The 16,834-nt window shown below is 37.4% G+C and overlaps 1 protein-coding gene across 4 annotated transcripts in view; it reads left to right on the top strand.

The window, feature by feature from the left end:
• Window positions 1-754: 754 nt before the first annotated feature.
• phactr4b (phosphatase and actin regulator 4b) overlaps window positions 755-16,834 on the top strand; it is a 33,941-nt gene continuing 17,861 nt past the window's right edge. The window contains exons 1-3 of one of the 4 annotated variants that reach the window (XM_060869945.1): window positions 755-835; window positions 7,218-7,322; window positions 7,983-8,027. In XM_060869945.1, the coding sequence (XP_060725928.1) occupies window positions 8,015-8,027 (13 nt within the window). In that variant the 5' untranslated portion in view covers window positions 755-835; window positions 7,218-7,322; window positions 7,983-8,014. Of the gene's footprint in view, window positions 836-7,217; window positions 7,323-7,982; window positions 8,028-10,649; window positions 10,890-13,838; window positions 14,167-14,225; window positions 14,582-16,834 lie in introns of those variants that run through there. The other 3 variants (XM_060869943.1, XM_060869946.1, XM_060869944.1) reach the window with 3 other exon arrangements.

The following is a 16,834-nucleotide window of genomic DNA, read 5'->3' as shown; positions in this document are numbered from 1 at the left end:
TATTAAATATTATAATCATATATATATATATATGCATTTATATAATAACATTACTCATTAAATATTATATTCATAGATACATGCATTTATATAACAACATAATTTATTAAATATTATAGCCATATATACATGCATTTATATAATAACATCATTCATTAAATATTATAGTCATATATACATGCATTTATATAATAACATTATTCATTAAATATTATAATCATATATACATGCATTTATATAATAACACATAATCTATTGAATATTACAGTCATATATACATGCATTTATATAATAACACATAATTTATTAAATATTATAATCATATATATATGCATTTATATAATAACATTACTCATTAAATATTATATTCATAGATACATGCATTTATATAACAACATAATTTATTAAATATTATAGTCATATATACATGCATTTATATAATAACATTATATTATTATATGATTATAATAATTAATTAAACAGTAGCCTAAATGCGCATTTGGTTTAATCCTCTTTAGATATTATACAGTGAGGTCAGTATAATATGAAGACTGTTATCCTGGTGGGTATAGAATAAAGGTATAACGGTAGACACTGCGTGGGGGCGTCGTTTCCTTTACAAAGCATTGTGGGTAATGAAGTGCATTGCCTTGACACGAAGAACAGAACTCTATACTCTTAGAACTACAACTACCAACGTATTTGTCGGATCATTTCCGGTACCTTTAAAAAAAAAAGTTTCAATGAGGTGGAAAAAAAACGAGTGCTACAGAAGTGTCCGTGTTTGTATCGCACAAGAACAAGGCAAAACGTACCAAGTGCACCGTAGTGAGAGGTAGGAAACGCTACTTTTTAACAGGACAGATATTGTGCATTGTTGTCTCCGCTGGAGAAAAGACAGATAGAAAAGAAAGTTGCTGTTAAGGAGAATAGGAATGATGCTCTGCGCGCTCGCGCCTCTTACAATGAAACTTACACAGCGTGATTTGGGAGCTTTGTGGAGTAAAGCGGCTGTGTGCAGTTCGGCACTTTATCAGCTGCATAGCAGTTAGTTTTGTGTGTCTATGCAAAGGGAAACTGGGAGGAAGGCCGGTGCTTTTTACTTTTTACTGATCAGTTGCTGACTGCAAACTTGCACACGCTTGAGATTAAAACGCTACAGAGAAACAGCGCAATGTTGTGTAGGTTTGTGCTTCTGATCCAGAAAAAGATTCTAAATAAATTGTCACCATTTAGATCTTATCATTTCTTATCAAACGCTGTGTTCATTTTCTGTCAGTCATTGTGAAATGCCTGTATGATGGAGGGGAGAACTGGGAGAAAGGTGACTGCTGGTGATGATAGAAGCCGGTAAATGCTATAGGTTTTTAAGTTTTTATTATAACAACAATAATAATAATAACAATAATAATAATAATAATAGAAATCTGTCAGGAGCACAGCGGGCTAACACACATTCTCTCTCTCCATCACACACACTCTCTCTCTCTCTCACACACACACACTCACACACTCTCTCTCACACACTCTCCGTCTCTCTCTCACACACACTCTCCCTCTCTCTCTCTCTCTCTCTCGCTCTCTCTCACACTCTCTCTCTCTCACACACACACACACTCTCTCACACTCTCATTCTCTCACACTCTCACTCACACTCACATACTCTCTCTCTCTCTCTCTCACACACACACTCACTCTATCTGTCTCTCTCTCTCACACACACACACGCTCTCTCTCACTCTCTCTCTCTCTCTTTCTCTCACACACACTCACACACACGCTCAGTTCAATCAATAAATACTGCCAAGTGAACTAATTGATCTCTCCTGTCAGTCTGTGTAAATGTGATGATCAATCTCAGTCTCTAATGCACAGAGTTAATCTTTCCTTGCAAGCAGTTCATCCTCTTGCTTGGTCACACTAAATCAATGGTGTCTAAGCTGCCGTTTGCACTGTCATATGAAATGTTATATGAAGGTTGTAGGATACTATTGCTTTCATTCTAGGTGGAGTAATATTTTGCATTGGGGTAATATATGCTTTTGGGTGAGCTCAAGGGCACATGATTCATACGAAAGTCACTGCTTAGATTCTATTAAGGAGTAAATGGAGCATGTCCTCCTGTTTGATTGTCTTGTTTAATGTCAATGTTCTGTCTTTCTCTCTAAACAAAGATGTACTATCAGTTCACTGTGTAATGTTAACTGTAGCTTTCTAGAAGCCATCCATGGTTATGCAATAAAGATAACTGCACTGTTCCTTGTTACTGAGGTAGTACCATAAAGATATATACCGTATCTTTTGTACCTTTAATATGTATTTGTCTACTCTTAGAATTAATTTAGTTACACTAGTGGACCTTAAGGAAGACTGATACTTTTAGAGTTTTAATGCTAATTAAAAAAATGTAAAAAAGTAAATTTACATGCCAACTGCAAGCTTTATTTCGGAATTAAATACCGTAATTATTTATTGTTAATTTTTATACGTACTGCTTATTAAAGTTTAAACTTCTCTAATTTTTTTATTTCCCCCTTTGTTTTAGTTCCTCATGTCCTTGCTGAGTAAATTTGATCATCTGCTATGGACTGAAAGACACAATGTGATTTATATTAGGCTTCTCTTTTTTTAATACTGGGACTTCTTAGACCATATCAGTGGTCAATTTTTACTTACAGGCAACTACAGGCCCTGTTTTCATGATCAGTTATAATCCTGCTGTAGTTATAATCTCAGCCTGGAGATGAAATTGCAGTGATATAACATATGAGTTTATTATTATATGACATTTAAATCTACATATTCATCTCAAATTCACTGCACAGGAGCGGTATAACTAAACTGGCCTGGATGCAGCAACAGCAAATATGTGCAGTACAAACAGAGAGAACTCTTTTAATATAGATCCAGTGTAATAAATGTTCAGGTAGATGCTACCGTCAGCTTAGCGTCACCGGCTGTGACTGTGCTGTAAGCGAACCACCTTTACTTCACCTTTAACACATCCAAGCTGTCATATACCCAAAGTGTTCAGCTTGGCAGAATCACTTAGTATATCTAAGTACTATATCTAAACTGATATCAAACTTTGAGAAGTTATAAAACAGACCTATGAACTGGTGCACTTGTATTTAGATATAAGTCTGTAATGGAGAAGCATTTGCTTACGTTCGGGGCCAGGTAATGTTCTTTCTGTCAGTTGTCTGTTCAGTTTAACAGCCTGGACCTACTCAAGTTGTTTCTAACTGTGTGTGATGTGATTCATGTGTAAAACAGTCAAAACACACATCTCTATGAACTGCTGTCAGGCTGTGTTTTTACTATGCTAAAAGTGGAACTGCGTTGAAGAGAAAAATGGGCAGCAAATATGAATAGTTTATCTCGCAAGCGCTGTATGGGTTTAACCAGTTTGAGGGTTGGGTTGAAGCCCTCCTTTAGGCTCACATCTCTCAGGACTGAGTCAGCGATATGACTCTTGCACGTGAAGAGTCTAGAGGACTAAAGTTTAGTTTAGGACAGTGAGAGAGCAGCCTTTTGGACTCCTTGTAAAGTGGGCCACCGGTCCCTGTGGTGAGCTGAGCTTTTCTGGGACAAGCACGGCTATGACGTTACAGGCGGCCCGGAATTAGAGCAAATGCTGTCGTCCTCTCATTCTAGATCGGGACTAGGATGTGTAGGTGCTCGTGATCTGGGCTAAGATCACTGTGCCAGAAGGAGATAAAGCAAGCTGCTGATCCTTCTCCTCAGCTTTCATGTAGACACTTGTCTGACTGGATGTAGCCATTGGTAAAGGCCAGCGTCTGCAGACACGTCTGTGAGTATGAGCATCATGGGTTAGCTTATAGTCCTCTTCTTTGACAAGAGAATTATGAAATCGAAACTTACTGATCTCCTTGATTGTGCATACTGTATGACAGAATATTGAACACATAATGTCTGCCCAATTCGAAGCTGTTCGATCACAAGTTGGGATGCTATTTAAATAATAAGAGCCTGATGCACTTATTCCCATTGCGAAACTTAATTCTTCCTACCTATGGAAGACACCAGTTCCTTTGAATTGGTCAGTGCTGTGTTAACGTAATATTTGGGGAAATGTGCTGCGGTGTAGGGGATTTTTTATTTTCTCATTTCCCTGTGTGTTGATTGAAGTAGGTGAAAAGTACTTTGAGATGTTGCAGCCTTTGCATCAATAAATTTACATTTGAGGTATTATTAGGTGTTCAAATTGTAGCCCTGTTTTATTTGCACATTGCAATGTGGCAGAAGAGCCATTTAACAGTAGCAAGGCACTTTTGTATAGATTACCACCACACGATGCTCTTAGATGTAGTGCCACTTTTTCCCTCTTAGTGTTGAGTATATGGATGACGTGTTTGAACGGTGCATCTGATTGAATTTCTTTGTGCCTTTACTTCTAGGGCCTAATAGCCTACCATTATTAACCATCATGTACTAGCTGATAAAATCTTGTTTTACTCATTTCTGATGAAGACCCTCAGATGCACTTTATGTTTAACACAATTCCTCTCAGGCTATATTTTCTGATCAGATTGATGTAGAATAGAATTGCTAGGCTGCTGCTGTGTTTGACCAGTCTGAACATAAAATGTCTAGAATAAAGTCATCAGGAAAGGTCATGCAATGACAGCTTCTCATCATTATGCGCAGCAAATAAACCAGCTTTGTCGACATCAGTTCCTGCATTTGAATTGTTGTCTAAACAGAGAGAAAGCTCATCTTTTTCTTTTCTTCCTGCTGCACAAGTTCCCTGTTTAATTTACAGTAAAGCAGATCTTTGTTCCCTAAGGGTCTCCTTTTTAACAGTCTCATCTCAACTGGTGCATGGTGGTTCATCAGGAGTTAACGCTCAATCAGGAACTAGGCCAGTTACATCCCATTTTCACACTTCCCATCCTGAGGGACGTACGTGTGTGTGTGTGTATGCGTGCGTTTGTGTGTGTGTTTGTTTTAGCATGTTAGCTTTGAGCACGTATGCTTGTCTGTGTATGAAGCACTTTAAAATGCATTTAAGCCAGAGAAAATAATTCGTCATTATTTATTTATTTATTTATGATTATTTAAACTCATGATATAGTCAGTATGCTGTGTGTGTGTCTGTCAGTATTTCACAGTCACACTCAAACCCACATGCTTTGTTTTTATAAAGGAAGTCACCTGCACGCTCTTCCATATTACAGTGTGGGATTCACCACAGTTTAAATGCCCTGCACTCTGGACTATAAGAACTGAAGCAGATTTACAGTAACTGTAATACTGACTTCTGCGTTCTTTCATGATTCTGCCTCTTCACCATCTCCATTCCACTGGCTCTGTGTTTTATTTCAATGGCCATTGTGCTGAGCACAGACTGAGGTTATGCAATAGCAAGCCAGTTATTGCATGTTTACAACAATTTACATTGCACATTAAGGTTCTGTTGCAAAATATATCATTTTTAAAGGGATTCAGACAAATGGGAAAAATATGAAAGTAAAACTCTGTACTCAGTTTTGGAATTAATTTTAGTCATTTACGGCATTTAGCAGAGTCCTTTAGGATTTAGCAGAGTCCTTCCATAGCTCATTAAATTTGGAGATTTTTACTCAAACCAAAAGACTTTATCCTTTAAAAATAAAACAGTGACCCCTACAAATAGTAAATAGCTCTTTGACAAACTCTACACCACCAAACTCTACACTAGAATGTAGAATCATTAAAGAACGCAGAAGTCAGTATTACAGTTACTGTAAATCTGCTTCAGTTCTTATAGTCCAGAGTGCAGGGCATTTAAACTGTGGTGAATCCCACTACTGCTCAAACCAAAGAGCACATATGCAGGTTAATCTAGACATAGATAAATTGTTTGTATATTATTTGAAAAAGCTTGGTGTTTGTATGTTGATTTTTTTTTTTTTTTTAGACCATTTTTTAGTCGTTGCAAGTGTCGCTTCCGTTTACCTTGTTAGGGCTTTTTTGGATTCATGTTGACAGAACATCCAATTCCCGAGGAAGTGTTCTACAGTTTAAGGATTATTTTGGTTTCTGAAACCTCAGAAATGTGAAGCTGGTGAGGCTTACTGTCAGATTCTTTCAAACCTCAGCCTTCTTAACCCTAGAATTAACTCTCTCTTTGTGTCAGCTGTGTGCTTTCATCGTTAACATATGCTAACTTCATGTTTAGCTGTTGATTTCAAATATTGTGTGGTATTAGATATTAGATTAAATCATTTCTTTTATTTGGTCTCAGTCTGTATTTATACATACACTGTATGTAATGTCACACTGTTATATTTACATTTACACGTTACTCTGAGGCACAGTGTCAGTGCTAGCATGCTCTATTTTATGCTAGTTTAAATGCACTGAGACAGTTCATTTCCTGTCCTTTATTTTCCATGAAAAATAGGCCTACAAAAAGAATTTAACGAAGCTTACCTTTACACTTTTACCATTTTTCTTATTTCTTTATTTTTCTTCTCTTTTAGCACAGTGCCTTGAAGCTGCAGGACAATAATCTTATACTCATGCTTAAAATGTTTAAATCTGTTCAGAATTAAAACAAGATTAGTGTTTTGGTTTGTCAGTGCCTTGCATTGATCATACACAGAGCTTTTTCACCAGCCTCCTGTTCTGCTGCTGTGATATGTCATGAGAGAGAAGTTGGCCTGTGAAGCCTGTTTTGCCTCACTCCAATCGATCGCTCTGTCTCGGGAGATATTCATTAGCATTTCTCACGTTCCCTCGATCACTCTCTCTCTTCCGCTCTGTCTTCCTCCTTGTACCGCAGATCTCTCTCAACGTTCTCCTCCACCATGTTCTCCTCTCTGTCTCATCCATCCACGTCCTGTCACGCTCTCAGCCCAACTCTCTTCATCAGATTGAGTCATTTACTCATTCACGTTTTCTTTAATGAATCATGCCAAGATTTTTTAGAAAATTAGTTTCAAGCCCTCACTGTTGCCTCATAGGCTTTAGCTTTACCAGCCATGTAACCTCGAAGTTCCTTTTAGCTTTAAATGTAAGATGGATGCTCTTTGAAATCATTATTTAAAGTGGCAGATTCTCCTCCTATATTTTATACTAGTGGGTCTAACCAGAATTATTCAGAAATTCGAAGGAGCCAGTGTGTTATTGATGATTCTCTGTACTCTGTGTCTATGTTAAATGGTCATCTGTTCCTGTTAATTTAAACCTCCCCTTTCTGACCTGAACAGATTCAGCAGAAGAGAGCCCATGTACCTTATCTGCCGCTCGGAGACCTGTGACCTGGACACACCGAGAACGAACACCGCATTACAAGGCCAATGACCTTCTACGCAGTGCGTTTCCAATGTTAGCTGTCAGTGTTCAAGTGTTGTGCATGACAAACACTCTTTTATATTAGTCACAAAGAAATGTTTGCTCCAAGCCTGAAATATTGAGCGTTCTGTATAAACGCAGTTTGAAGAAATTGCTTTCTAAACTCGTATTATAAAAGCACACAGATGCACAGCTACAGTTGAGTGCAAAAGTTTGCATCCCCTATGATTTCTAGCTGGAGAAATTGTATCTTTTTTTTTTTTTTTACAGTTTATCTACAAGAAAAAAATCCAGCAAATTAAAAATGAAATGTAGGTGTATTCTGCACTCAGGCTACAGTTTAAAGCCAAAGGAAAAATAAACAATTCAACAGATTTCAAAAGCTAGTTTGATTAAGTTTGTAACATGCACAACATGTTTATGCATTTTTGTAAAATTACTTTGTCTTTATTTTGTCCAAATTTGTACAAACATTTGCACTCATGAGTGTCTAGCAGAGGTTTAAGTGTGTGTGGACTCGAGTCGTAATGGCCTTATTAACGACAGTTGCGATTTATTTTTGTGATGTGTTGTATAACTGACCATCTGAAAATGAATCTCAAAGATTTTATCACTGACTATATAATGTGTCAAAGAAGAAAATAAGCCGCTTTAATCATCTTTTTCATTTGCATCCACAGGATCGACTCAGTGGTTCGTGTCAGATTCTGTGATGGAAAATCTTGGTGAGTGAGCGCACACACTTGTTTCACAGAGCACACATTTGTTTGCTTTGTTTTTTTGTGTTGCTGTTAAGGATTATGATGAGCTGCTTGAGTGTTTCACATTATAGACTGATGGTGTTTGCATCCAGAGCCTGCTGATATTTTAAATGATATCATGACAGGATTTGCATGGTTGAGTATATTGGGTTATCAGGTAATTTATTTTTTGTTTCTAACTCACAAATGTATACAGGCAACTGTACTTATTGAGTGTTAGAAATCTAGCTGAAAAATGGCACCTTGTAGTACGATGTATGATTTTGTCCTTGGTACTGGTATGGAGGACTACTGAGCCAGATTTGTTTTGAGTGTCGGCATCAATGAAAAATCTTTTCTCAAGTTCACCCTGGTCATGTGTCCACTTTATCACACAGTTGCATGGAGCACGTTTTCCAGGTCGCAGCAGCAGGTTCTGGGCTCGGGGAGAACTAACCAGCAGGCTGTGCATGTTTGGATCATTGCCCCAGTGTAGACGCTGTAACTAGGACACAAAGAATTGGGACTGCAGCTCACTTTATTATCTCTAGAACTCATTCAGTTTCGTTTTGTATTGGGATGGTGCCAGTGCATCCTTAACTTGCTAGAGCTGAATTTGAAGTCGGGATTCACTTTGATTCCGACCTCTACCTCTCTGTCTGGCTCTCTCTGAGGTTTCAGTGTGTAATTCAGTGTTACTGTGGTTTAATGACGTGGGAATTTCCTAGCTGTTCATTTAGGAAAGAAATGAGATAAGGGTTTGTCTCTAAATTGCTTGGCTATAAAATGTTTACTCTAAGGTCAATATACTCTTTAGCCTATAAATTATGTAGTGACTCAAATAATTATTGTTAAAGTTAATTGACCATTAACTGATTTGTTTGGTTATACATATAAATTGATTCATACGTTGCCATAAGGAACAAATGCTATGTCGAATGTTCGAAAAACAAAAAAACTAATACCTGTTTTCTGAAGCTTGGGCTTTGCTGTCAGTGATTTTTTATTTTTTAATTTGCTGTATTCATCGGATACGCTGTTTCATTGCGTTCGGTGTCATTTGATTTCTGGCAGCTTCAATAAAATATCTGCTCTGATACTATACTTTTTAGCGTTGCAGGATCTCTGAGTGGGGGATGATGTGAACCACAAATGTCTAACCAACGAGGACAAAAGGGGCCCCTCATTGCCTGCCAGTCAAGTTGCTTGTAAAGTCAGAAAGCCCTTTTGCAATATCAGTCCAGTCTTTAAAACCTACTTGGTGTTAGTAGCTCTGTGGGCAAAGCTAAGTGGAGGAGCTGTATATGTTGAAAATGAGGGCTTTTAAACAACTCGCTACATCTGACTAAAGTCAGACTTTCAGACATAACCTCTAAAGTTTGACAGAGTCATCACAGTGGTGAACAATAAATGTGCTACAGTCAACATGCACGAGGCATTTTTGCTTTCTCTGTAGTTTGGCAGGGTTACTGACTCACCCTCTCTTCCCTTATTCATCCTCCTAGTTCTCTTAGCTGTGTTCCTCCTCATGTTGGCTGTTGCTCAGTCTGGTGACGTTTTCCCCATTTCCCGTATCCACCTAAAAAAAAAATAAAAATAAAATATCGAATGTGTGGTTTATCAAACCGAGAAGTACTGCACTACTTGACTGCTGACTGTGTGTTTTGGCTTCTCTTCCTCTTCCTATTTGTCTGTCTCAGGCTTGTGAGATACTGTGGGATCACTACCAATGCTGTAATGAGTCAGTCATTCAAGTGCATTTAGCAAATCACTGAATTATTGAGGCATTTACACAGAATGAGCCATATTACTTGTGCTGTGATTAATGTATCCTAACCTGTTTCTTAGTGACTGAGAGAGATCTGTGGAAAGGTGACCTCTTTAAATGATGTGGTTGGAGAAATAGGAAATGGAGCTTTGTGTTGGAAGCCTGTGAGCATCATTCATAAATGTGGCACACGTACACACTCATTTTCCTCTAATGGAGTGTGCTGGATAAGCTGCATGCCTGGAATTCCAATGGATGGCCACTAAAGGGGTTTGCTCACTGTTCCCTCTAGGGGGAACAACAACGTTTTCTTGTAGTTCAGTGAAAATATTTTGGGGATAAAGCAGGAGCTGGATGTGAACCAGATAAATCACGACTGTAAACGCTTTTCTTGTCAGCAGGAATGTTGTGCACAAATATATGTATAAAAAAATAAACTTTTTTAGTGATAGTTGTTTTTTTTTAATGAGGATTAAAGGAAAGGGAAATTGTATAGTGAAATTGAAGAACAGAGGCAAAAAGAATTTGCCTCTATGAATAAATGGCATTCCATTCTTGATTTTTTTATTTTATTTTTTTTTTTTTACCCATGTTGTTCTAATTAGTATTTTTGTTTTGCACAAGAGGAAATAGGATGCTTAATCTCTTCTTTAAAAACACACACACACACTCTGACCCTGGCTCCCTGGAATGATAGGCATCCATCTGAAGTTGTGCTAACTCACAGGCTTAAGTCAGGGAGGCAGAGGGAGGTTCAGTGTAAAGGAAAGGGGTGGGGAGTTACAGAGGGAGGAGTGCAGAATTCCTGAAGGGAAGAAGGGAGGGAATGCTGGTGAAAGAGACACAGAACAGAAGGGAGGTCTCCGTAAAGATCAGTGGGTAGAAGAAAGAAGTGGCAGTAAGAAAGCCATCAGAAGTGGAGAACCTAGGCAAGTCAAGAGTCGAGCAGGTAGGACGCTCTTGTTGCTCAGTGGCCTTTTCTAGGCCACAGCTGAAAGCGTAGGCCCTTAGGGCCAAGAGTATGGGACAGAGCTTCTCTCTGGAGATTGCAGGATCACAGGACACTAACACACACACTGGTGAGTCACATGTATACACAACACAGACATTATCTTAGATTTAGCTGCATGAATGTAGATTCAATATCTATTCAATTCTAATATTCAATATTAGCACTATGGTGATGGGACTAAGCCTAGCAAAGATGTAAACCTCCCAAAGTTTGCTTACTGTCAGAAGCAGACTAAGGATTTATTCTCATTATTATTTCATCTCATTGACTTATTTGCGGTTTCCTTCAAAAAACATTCCACAAACAGTCCAAAAAGGTGTTTCCTGCCATTGCTTGTGTTTCAGTTTTATTATATTTCAGTTTGCTTATGTTTCTCATGTAAGTAGAGACTGTGTAAACTGTACTTATTTTTAAGATACATTTTGGACTGTGTGTTTTACAGAAGACTCATCTTAATATGTGAATTTAATCTCTACACTGTTCATTAACATTTATTAGTTGTAGTTTGTTCGGGCAACTTTTGAAGTTTTGCATATTTTTTTATTTATTTTATTTGTTTCTATATTTTTTATACCATCATGGAGTGATTCATGTGTACATCGTTACACCTTGCACACTGTAGGCTGTTTCAGGATTTTGGGACTTTTTTAGGTCAATAATATAAGATCATTCTAGAGCAAAGCATTATTTTAGCATATGAGGTTTAAAACAATGCATTAATGTTTGATAGCTCTGTAACATTGCGGCCTAATATACTTGGAAGATTTCATATATTTTCCTGAGCGTTCTGATGACATTGTTTTAGATGAGCTGACAGGCTGTGACGCTTCCCCATAACCAGATAAACCATGGTTTATTTATCTGGAAAAGCCTGCAATTTCAATGTCCTTCGTCTTGTTATCTGAATGTATCAAGATGGAGATGTCAATAGTGGAGACAGCATTGGGTCTTTTTCCCCATACAGGAATCATTCAGAGGCCAAGTTGTGCTCGGCCAAAATGACCAGCCAAGTTTCATTTCACAATACAGGCTCTTTGTTTGGTCAGCAGCCTCTCCTCAGGTTTGCCCTTGTTCATGCTGGATTCACTTACAGCTACTTCTAATGCAAAATGTCACCTTTCTAAGAGTAAGAGCACCTTTCAGTTAAAGCCATACTACAAAATGAGCTGTGTGATGGATGTTTTCAGGCTCTGTAGGTCAATTACTATAGTAGACAGCAACACATCCTGACGTTTTGTATGAATGCGTTTTGTGAGAGCTGTTACTGGATGGGTGAAGGAGTGTTGAGTGTGAGGAGAGAAGGAGGAGTGTGATGTTCCTCACAGGTTTTCCCAACAGACTAGCTTAACTTACTTAACCACACAAACTGCTCCAGGCATCACATTTTCCTCTAAACCACTGCCAGCTATCATGTGTGCTAACTTAATTGAACGGCATACACACCTGACTCCCTCTGCCCTGGGGCCGTGTGTGCATCCATGCATTTATATTTGCGTCTATGATGCATTCTACATGTACGCTTCTAAATCTACTGGTGCCATTTGCTTTGTTCATAGCTGCGTTTGGAGAGCATTTTTGTATGTCTACATAACAAGGATTAAATGCTATACTATTATACTGTTACTCATTGCAATTTATCTGCTGAAGCAAATTTAACTTTTAGCATTTAGAATTCAGTTTAAATTGTTGGATGCCATGATTCATTAACCCTCTACAAAAATATTCAGTTAAAATGTTTGGGATTAGGATGCTCAAAGCCCGCAAGCAAAAATAGTTTGTTTTATCAAAGCAACTGTGCTACACATGGCAAATGCCAGCAGTCTGATGGTTATAAATAAACTTCAAGTGATGCAGCTGTACACAGCAACAGCATTTTTTATTTTTTTTTTGGATTGTGTTAAGCCATTACTGTGTTTCACAACAGATTTTGTCATGGGATTTGTAGAACACAAAACCTCATCTAGTCAAGAAAAGAAGGATATCTTTAGCCATATTCTGATATTCTGCTCTGAGTCGATTGGTAAAAATGACTTGCTTCATCCCTCTATAGAGTACAGTGAGATTCTGATGTGATGGTGGGAGATGACTAGCGCTTTTCCTGACAAGCACAGAATTTCTGCTGGAAAATGCTTTCTAGCCCTGAATGGATTTTTTTTTTGTTTGTTTGTTTTTTGTATGGTTCTGTTTAAAACTGGATTGCTGCTGATCAGTGCCTGAAAATCTGTTGTTTTCACTGGAGCTGCAATTATCTGAATGTTCTAAAGGTGTAATGTGAATATGTGTAATAATTATTTAGTGTATTATTTCTTTAAAAAAAATCCAAGCTTATTCAAAGAAATTCAACATGTTTTTTCTAAAATCATAAACTGCTTGGTTAAACAGTAAAACCGTTAACCGTTTCTTATTTTTTTAAATAAATAAATACACCTTCATCCACCATATCATAGGTTTAAACTGAGATATATTTGGTTCTGATGCTGTGGGGAAAATATTTTGCTGGTTGACGATAAGACGGTGCCATATTAAATCTGTAGACATTAGAGCTGGTAGTAGTAATAAAAGTATCAGTTATGTGGATTAATTTTTGAATACTTTCTGCTACTACATTTTATTGAATTTTCTTTTTCTTCATATTTTGTACAATTACGATGGTTTCCTAAGTGGCCGAGCTAACTTTTAACCTGATTTCTATAAGAGCATTTATGTAAGCTATGTATGGCTTTAAACTTGATCATGGAGATTTGGGAATATGGCTGTTAATGTCCTCATAGTGCATTAGCACGGATGTGCATGGAGTGCATTACTCACTGGCTGACGCATGTTGTTTTTGCTCATCTGTTGTACTGTTTTCCACTTCATACTGGTCTGGTGAGTGGGTGGGGGTCATCTGTATGTGCCCCCACCCACCTGCTTCTTTCAGGATCAGGGTGGAGTGTCATTTCCTCCCTCTGTTTCCCAGCTTCCCCCCCTTTTTGCCCTCCCAGACTCTCCCAGCTATCAGTACACAGCCCTATAGCGCAGGACGTGAAGTCAGCTCACAACTCACAGCTCAAACAGACACCTTTTCTACAAGCCGTACCATCTGCGTCTCCCTGATCTGCTTTCTCCTGCGCATTCGGATTCGAGCTGTGAGCAATACTGGGTCCATTAAGGTCCATTATCCATGAACAGGGAGCTTGGACAGTTCAGCTTCGTGTTCAATATGTCCAGACGATCTGCTTAATGACTCAGCCAAGTGCCTGGTCAAACTGCATACTGCAGCACTCGGTTGTTCCTTTTTCAGAGACGGAAAAGGATCAGGAATCCATTCTTCCTCGTACTCCACGCTTTGTGATGGATGGCTGGTCAGTGGCTACTTTTGTCTCAGCACTGTAACTGTCTTATTCTTGGATGGCTGCCTGTGCTGACTTGTATTACACTGTACTGGAGGATGAGTTCAGTGTGAGAGACTGCATGTGTTATTATTGCTGCTTTAAAATCATGATGTGGATATTGAGCATGAGTTGCTCTAAATTTCTCTCATACTATCCCCTTTCTGTGGGCACCTGGAGATCCAGATTTAAAATGAACAACCACTGCCAAGTCTGTCTGGTCTTTTAGCTCTTGAGGATTATAGTGTGTCTCACCACGAGGACCATTTAGGCACTTTCTAACATCTCTACGGTTTTTCAAAGGCTCTAATAGGAAACAAGTTGAATTTTTCTTAGTTTCTCATGGCCTGCTGCTTCCACACCCTTCGACATGACAGCTGGATCCCAGGTAGTTCTGCTTTCTAACTCTTTAACACTGCTTCACAAGTAGCGTGAATCAGCATTGATGTCTTTTAAAATGTGCCGTTTGATTCCGGGAAGCAATTTCCAGCTGTAGATTTCATTACAGGAAGATCGGGCAGCCAGTTTTATATCGGCCATTAGTAATGTATGTATGGCTCTGAGGGACTTGCTGGAAATAGCACTAATAGAAGATTAAATAGATGGTTCTGCTTGTGTTGCTTGGAGCATTCTTACATCTTCTGTCCTGACAGCTAGTCTCTACCCATCTGGTTGCTGCTAACTGTATGACCACATGACATACTACTTGCCAAAATATTGCTTTAGAAAATGATTTATTTTTTTTTTTATTTTTTTTTTTTCTATTGACCTCACAACACATTAAACTGTACTAGAGATACTTGGTGAAGTTCTATTTTATAATTTATCCTTCCCAGTCACCTAGTCTTAAAACAGCTGAGCTGTTCTGGGAGTCAGTTTGAAATGACCCTGAAGTGACCAACCAGATTTACAAATTCCTTGGATATTCTTTTGAGGCACAACATGTACATAGCATATTTTAAAATGAAAAAAGTTGATTTATTAAGACTTTAAAAAGCAATGTATTTCCAAGCTCATGACGGGCAATGTGTAAGTAGGTGTCACATTGCTCACCATTGCTTCCCAGTAGTGTTTTATTTGTTTTGAGCGAGCTGAAGGTTGACACTGAATGAACGTTTGTACACGGGTGGATTATGTGCCTGCCATGTTGTGGGAAATCCTGTGTTTACTGGGTTGGATGTTACTTTGCTGCTAATATTAAATGATAAATACTTAAGATCACTAATTTGATGGAAAAATACAACCTAATATGTCTCCATCTTAAAACAGACACATCTAATATAGCAACCTGCCTACGATGTATGGCCAAAAGTATTTGGACAGCTGAGACTAACCCTTGTGTGTGAGGCCTCCACAAAATGTTGTCAAAAAGTTGGAAACACACTTAAATAGAATGTCGTGCTAGGCTCGGAACTGATTTTAATTGTCAGATTAAAGAATATTTCTATACATCACTAGAAACAACAATTCTGAAGTATATCTTATATTTTTGATGCTAAATGATGATTTATGATTTGGAGACTATCACATCGTCTTTAAACTGCCATTGCGTCAGTCAGCTTTTTGCTCAGGTCATCATCAGTGAACATTTGAAGACTTCGGCAGGAGGGAATTGATGTTAAGTCTATAATGAACGCAGAAATTACTCCTGTTAGATCCTCAGGTGTTCTTGGTTGCACAATTTCACTGGATCACAAACAGTTGTAGAAAAGACATTATTTTCATTTACATTATTTACTGTCCACCCAAATGAGGATGGGTTCCCTTTGTAGTCTGGTTCCTGTCAAGGTTTCTTCCTCATACCATCTCAGGGAAATTTTACTTGCCAAGTCACATCAGGCTTGTTCATTAGGGATAAATGTTAGAGATAAATAACAACTTAATTTAAAACTTAAAGTTTTTTTATTCTGTTTCTATACTTCTGTAAAGCTGTTTTGAAACAATGTTCATTGTCAAAAGTGATATACAAATAAATTGAATTGAATTATTAATGCCCCAGGATGTGAAATGGGATGTTCAATACTCAGGTGTACATACTTTTGGTCATATCTGGTAGTTAAATGCTATTTTTACTTTCCAGGCCAGGGCAGATTTCAAGTCTTGTTATAATTTGTTATAATATAATAATTATGAAATTTGCTCATACGGTATTTAATGCATGTAATTTTTTACAACAACACTATTACTCACTTGTTTATTCACTTATTTACTTGTACAACAAATGATATTATTATTATTATTATTATTATTATTATTATTATTATTATTAACAACAATGACTATTTTGAATATTTAAGTTGTATTATTTAATGTCACCTATCTATCTATCTATCTATCTATCTATCTATCTACCTATCTATCTATCCGTGTGTGTGTGTGTGTGTGTGTGTGTGTGTGTGTGTATATATATATATATATATATATATATATATATATATATATATATATATATATAAGTTTTTATTTTTTTATATATATTTTTTTATTTCATTTTTAAGTTGTTTATAGAATTTGCCAAAAAGGCTATGTTAGTCTGAAACAATGCAAAATGTTAGTCTTAATGTAAACAAAAACATACCATCTTACACACTTACTATAATTTCTACTATAAATATACTATAATTTAGAAATAAAAAAGGAA

Source organism: Tachysurus vachellii, chromosome 5, assembly GCF_030014155.1.
Source record: "Tachysurus vachellii isolate PV-2020 chromosome 5, HZAU_Pvac_v1, whole genome shotgun sequence".
In the NCBI taxonomy this organism is placed as follows: Eukaryota; Metazoa; Chordata; class Actinopteri; order Siluriformes; family Bagridae; genus Tachysurus; species Tachysurus vachellii.
Note: the sequence above shows the minus strand (reverse complement) of the source record. Positions and strands in the feature narration are given on the sequence as shown.